General features: G+C 40.0%; 1 protein-coding gene across 1 annotated transcript; it reads left to right on the top strand.

Moving 5' to 3' along the window:
- Window positions 1-3593: 3593 nt before the first annotated feature.
- Window positions 3594-4796, top strand: LOC105045556 (probable calcium-binding protein CML10). The gene has a single exon (XM_010923889.4). The coding sequence runs from the start codon at window positions 4045-4047 to the stop codon at window positions 4624-4626; it is 582 nt and encodes a 193-aa protein (XP_010922191.1). The 5' UTR covers window positions 3594-4044; the 3' UTR covers window positions 4627-4796.
- The last annotated feature ends 1729 nt before the right edge of the window (window positions 4797-6525 follow it).

Below are 6525 nucleotides of genomic sequence, written 5' to 3'. Positions count from 1 at the left end.
CCTAGGCCCAGGCACCGCTGGGAGCCCGTTTTTCTCGATCCACGGTGGATCGGATAGTCCACGGTCGGGTGCGTGGACCGCATGGGCGTTTCTCATGTATTTCGCATGGTCCACGATACTATTCCATGGATCGATCGCGATCAGATGGCTCTGGAAGGCTTCCGGTGTTGATCCGACGGTCCGAGGCTTGTTTTGAGCTTGATTAGGACTCCTAAACCTAATCTATCACGTCCTTAAGGCCTTTAAAAGACTGTGATCACGAAACAGAAGGGCAGTGGCTTGGTTTCTTGTGTGCAGTGCGCACGGGCTTCAGCAGAGAAGAGTCCAAACGCATGGAGAAAGGAAGAGACACGCTGAGACATTGAGAGGAGAAGGAGCAGGAGGCTCCTGGACAGCGGACAGCGGTCACTTCAGGGGTTCAGAAGGGTCTTCCTAGAGAGAGAGCTTTTGTGAGGAAGAACTTCCTGTGAGAAAGAAATTGAATGTACGAGAGTTGAGGGTGAGATCTCCTCTTGTAATATTTTTTTTTCTCATAGTGGAATTTGCATGTCCCGTAGATGCAAGCTTTTTTTTTTGGCTGATTCACGTATTTGATTGTTTTCTATTTATTTTTTCTTTCTTCCTGCTGCATCACGTGGTATCGAAAAGGTCTTGAGAGATGGTGTCCTGGTCAGATATCCACTCAACACTATATAATAGTTATCTATTTTTTTTTTCTTCTACATGCAAATATCTCTTTTCTGTCCAAGTTTTATTAGAGAATTAAAGTTGGACATATTGTATCCAACAATTCTAATGAAACATTCCCATCATTAGTCAAAACATTATTCTCATACACCAAACATTGTCTATCAGCAATCCTTTAGCATGGGTCTCCAAGCTCACCCTAACTGTCTCACCAGAATATTGCCATCAATGGGCATAATGGTCTCTGTCAGGCGGGCATAATGGTCTCTAGTTGGGTCGGCTGCTTTGTTTGGTGTGAATCTGGAAACCAGCATCTTCAGCCTCATTTTTCATTAACAACAAAACAATGTATGATATCTATTACATTTGGCTGAGTGGTCGAATCAAAATCTAGCCCTGATGTGGCCTGACGCACTAAATACTCATCCTAATGCCATTTTTACTATTTTTCTTTTTGTATTTTCATTTTATGGTCATATGGATGATGACTATTGCTGCTATAACTATTGTGACCTAGTTGAAGCCTAATTCAAGATTATTCAACTAGTATAAAGCTTTTCCATTACTTCTCTATCTAATACTATATATTTTGCCGGTTATAAATATTTATAAATTCTTTTGAGAAAAGGACACCAGAGTAGTTCATTCTTGCTTTTTTTTTTTCCTTCATAAGGACAATTTGTTCTTGTTTAAGATTAAAAATTTGATGAATAAAACAAGTGAATCTCCAATAGACTTGATCGGTAAAAACACAGCATTGTTGATATGCCATCTATGCCTAACCCATTAATTTTGATTATTCTTCTGAGTAATTAGTGAGTATAGCACTGAAGCTATATCTCCAACAACTACTGAAGTACAAACAACAACACTAGTTTGCTGGAGAAAATAAGTCTTTCACTTATATTTTCAACTGAAAATAAGTGTGACTCTCAAGAGTTCAAATCTTAGGTATTGCTCAGAAGAAAAAAAAACGTAACTATCATGAATTAGTCGGTTTATGTTTTGCCCTGTAACTATTTAGAATTTATCATAAATTTCTAGTAACTACTTTGATTATTGTTTTAAAATTCTAAATTTATAATTATTAATTTTTAAAATAGTTAATTAATGATTTGTTATTCTATTTTTTTTTTTTTTGAGAGAGAGAAAAACTTGAAGGAGAAAAAATTACCAACAATAGATGCGGATTAGATTCATTTTCCTAAAATCTAGTTGAGCCATTGATCTTGTTCAATTTTATGAACACCCTAACTACACCAATTACCAAAGGTAGATAGATATTGCATTAAAAATTTGTAAGAAATTCAGGTTAGATAAAAGCAAGAGTTTGTCAAACATTTTAGAGCAATTTGGGCTGGGATCGTCTTTAAATGGGGGTCCAAGTCAAACCCAGCCCAGACCAAATCTCTCCACTTCAGCTGAAATCATTCGATCTAATTATAGCCAAAGCTTCAGTTACCTCATCATTCAACAACGAGAATCAGGAAAACACCAAATACAAAGATGGTTGGGTTTGTATCTTTTGCATCACACACCAAAAGGAAAAAAAAAAAAAAAAAGGATCCATCTTCCTTCATGCAAATCCATTATTGGATCAGCCGCTGGTCGCTTTGACATTTATGCAGGCAGATGAATGATGGTGTTCGGAATGCTTTGATATTTGTGTGAGTGATTATGGGTTCGCCTTAAGGTGAATTGCTAAAGATACAATCTGTAATATATAGCATTGAGAAATTCTTTGTACACTACTCGTGGTGTAGCAAATTCGATGCGGAGTGCACCACTTCATCCGATTGGATCACACACATTTAATTCTTACAGTTTTATTTTTTTATTTAAAATTTTAAATGACAAAAATACTTCATTTCTTTCGAAAGAATTATGACATCTTGTTTTGAAATTATGACTTTCAGCACAGGATGTCATAATTTTTTCACAGGATGACATAAAGAGAGAAGGACATTTTTATCATTAAAAAATTTATAAAATCTTTATGTGATGAAAATATTTCTATCAAAATTATGACATTCAATAAAAAAATTATGACATTCAATAAAAAAATTATAACATCCTGTGCAGGAAGTCATGATTTTAATGCAGGATGTCATAATATCCATACAAGATGTCATAATATCCAAATAGGATATTATAAGTTTTTCAAAATAGGAGGAGCATTTTCGTCATTCAAAATTTTAAATGAAAAAAATAGATTGCAAGCATTAAATATGCTATTAAATACGTGTTGGAAAGTGGTGACCACGTGCTCTAATGTGATTGGACGGTGCACTCCACATCATTTTTATTGCACCGCACGCGGTACACAAAGAATTTCTCATATAGTATTTATTGCGGGAGAGACCCATCGATTGGGACCAATCCTTTATTGAGACGTATCCAAGATGATATATATGGCGAGGTCACACCAGCTGTAAAATTAGGATCACCAATTCGGCCAGCTGTTGTGGGTGAAACTTGCATCTGACATCTATGACTAGTAATCTCAATTTAGAGGAAGTAGGAAAATTTTTTTTCATAATAAAGATCCTACAGAGCTAGCTCTAACAAACTTACAGGATCTGACTAGTGGTCTATGGACTCAACCTCCATATAAAAAAGATATGAAGAGAATTCTCAAGCAAACAAGCAAGAAAAAGCAAGCACAAATACTGAAGAGGGACGAGGGGGTGAGGGGGGGGCGCGGCGGTTCTCTCCACTTTTTCAACTCTTTTTTTTTATTATTATTTTTAAAAATTTAATTAATTTAAATATCAAAAGATTCTTCATCAAAATACCTCCAATGAGTACGAGTTTTTGTACCTTTCTGCATAGTAGATCTTGGCCGGCATATAGTTTCAGTCAGGATCAGTACCTCCCTGAGCCTTGTGGCAACAGTACAAATATTGGCCAGGCAACGGATTGAGGGGGATGGCATGAGGGGGAAAAAAAAAAAAAACTCTTCCCTCTCGTTTCCACCGCTAATAAGGTAGTATATTTAACTTCACCGCCCGTGAATCCACCCTAAAAAAAGAAACTAACCGTTACCACCTCGGGCAAATAGCCACATGTTAGAAATGCCAAACCCACCCAAAGCTTAACGGAAACCAGTAGTTTGTTTTCCAATCAGATTCAGAGACCGACTCCGGAATCCTCTCCCCCTTACGAAACCACTCCAAACTTGGCAAACTCCCCTACCAGATCCCCCAATTCTTGTTCCCACTTATTTTTGGAGCTCTCTCTCTCCTCTCCTGTCGTCAACCCACCCCAAAACCATCCAATTGCTTCTCCCCAGGTTCCTCAATCCAATTCATTACTTCCCTCTTTTTCTTCTTCCTTCAATCTTGAAACAAATTCCAGATGGGTCTCATGAGATGCATCCTCCCTCGCCGGAACAAATCCAAGCCGCCGCCGCCGCCGCCGTCACCGTCGCCGTCGCCGTCGTCGACCTCCCCCGCGACGCCGACGTTGGCAGCCGAGACACCAACCAAGCAACTTGAGAGGGTCTTCAACAAATTTGACTCGAATGGCGATGGCAGGATATCTTCCTCCGAGCTCGCCGCCATCTTCCGATGCCTCGGCCACCCGCCCACCGACGAGGAGCTGGAGATCATGATGGGGGAGGCTGACTTCAATGGGGATGGCTACATCAGCCTGGAAGAATTCTTGGATCTCAACACCAATAAAGTTGATGCCAAGGCAGCGCTGGAGGACCTCCGGCATGCGTTCTCGGTGTTCGACATGGACCGCAATGGCTCGATATCGGTCGACGAACTCAACAAGGTGCTGCGGAGCATCGGCGAGGGGGCGACGATGGCGCAGTGCAAGAAGATGATCGACGGAGTGGATCAGGATGGGGATGGCTTCATTAGTTTTGAGGAGTTTAAGGACATGATGATGGGTCCTTCATTTACCCCTGCTTCAATAGACAGGGTGGAGTGAATTGAGGCATTCTTCTATGTGGACTTACATGATGTATTCTATTTTCTTCTTCTTCTTTTTTTCTCTTTTTCACTCTGCCTTTCTTCAGTCTCTTGAAAACAATTAACTCAGATTAGATTATGGATAATTTGTAGAAAAACTGACTGATTACAGTGGATTTGATAAACATAATTTACAGTTTTAGTTTGTGTGTTCTTCTTCTCAATTTCTCTTTGTGAATCAATTATCAGAGAATGCATGAATAATAAACACCTATATGACAACCATTCCACTGGAATTTTGTGTTAAATATATGAGATTTGCTGAGGTTTTTAGCATACGTTATTTGTAAGTTTTTTGGAATTAATTCACAAGTGATATGTTTGTCTTGTCATGATGATGTGATGGTTTACATTTGGTTCGTAATTTCTATTTTAAAACGGTGTTCATCAGATTACATTGAGATTGGGGAATGGTTTAATGATGCGTGAATTCTGGCCTCATGAAAGCTAGGGATGGTATATAAATTTCCACTTGATTCAAGCTGCATCGAGCCCTGTTTCAGTTTTTTTTTTTTTTTTTGACTCAAACCCAATTTAAATCTACTCATGTTGCATCTCCTAACAAAATGCCTCTTCATGCATTGCATTTGGATGGTATTCAAAGAATACCTTAATATTAGGGGTTGGCCTTCAAATGTTCATGACATCTGGACGGTTTGGAGGAGGAAATTTGACTTGTCAATTAGAAAAGCTGTAGACCAATAGCTGGCTGTATTTCCATAATTCTTGAAATCAATCTTTGTTAGTGGAATCCAAGAATCAACACTGAATTATAATTATTCGTAATGTATTTGCATCTCATAAACGAGTGTCACGGCCAAAGTGATATGGAAGGGCCCATATCGGTCAAAACCGCCTAATATTGATGATGGGGGGACATGTTTCTCCTCCATCCTTTGCTTCTCTGGTGGGCAAGGTGTGGTGAATTGGGTCCTAATATTGATGATGTGGGACCTGTTTCTCCTCCATCCTTTGCTTCCCTGGTGGGCAAGGTGTGGTGAATTGGGTCCCTGCTGTGAACGTATGAGCACATGCTTTTCTTCTCTTGGCTTCTTTTCTTCTCTCGAATACAGTTGACTTAAAAAATGAATAATTTGTACATTGTTTGATTTTCTCCCCTTCATGATAAGGAAACCAATTTCTTTCCATTTCTTAATATTTATAAATTTATTCTTCTATTTTTCGTGGGCTCATGCTATAATACTTTGAAAGGTTTTAAGGTTCTTTTTCCATCAGCTTTTCCCTGGCCCTCCAATTCATCATGGATGGTGTTGATTTCTCTATTGGCAGACCGCCGTAGCCAGTTAAGTGCATGGCTGGTGTGGTTAATATGTCAAAAGTAGTAGGCATTTTGGAATTGAAAAGGATGGCATGTTCATCGGTAATTATTTTGAAGTCACTGGCTTTTTCAAGGTCCCTTGTTCCCATATCGACCCCAATGCTTGCCCTAGTATCATGGATAGAGAGAGAGAGAGCGGTGGCAATGCCACGATGATGGTGAGCTTGATCAAGAGGAGATGGTTGACCTCATAGTCAAATTCACTAATGAGCAATTCATGCCATCGTCAAGGAGTCCTTCGCACCTACATCTACTTCATCATCGATCCCTGATCTCGACCTCACCCTCTATGGTCCTCTCCCCCCATGCCCCCTCCTCCATCACCATTGCCTCCCCCAACCCCAACCACCATGTTGCCTCTGGGTTAGTGCATTGGGAAGTCCTCTCCCCCCATGCCCCCTCCTCCATCACCATTACCTCCCCCAACCCCAACCACCATGTTGCCTCTGGGTTGGTGCATTGGGAAGTCCTCTCCCCCCATGCCCCCTCCTCCATCACCATTGCCTCCCCCAACCCCAA

The sequence above is a fragment of the Elaeis guineensis genome, chromosome 5 (genome assembly GCF_000442705.2).
Source record: "Elaeis guineensis isolate ETL-2024a chromosome 5, EG11, whole genome shotgun sequence".
In the NCBI taxonomy this organism is placed as follows: Eukaryota; Viridiplantae; Streptophyta; class Magnoliopsida; order Arecales; family Arecaceae; genus Elaeis; species Elaeis guineensis.
The sequence above is the reverse complement of the archived record's forward strand: the minus strand, read 5'-3'. Positions and strand labels throughout refer to the sequence as shown.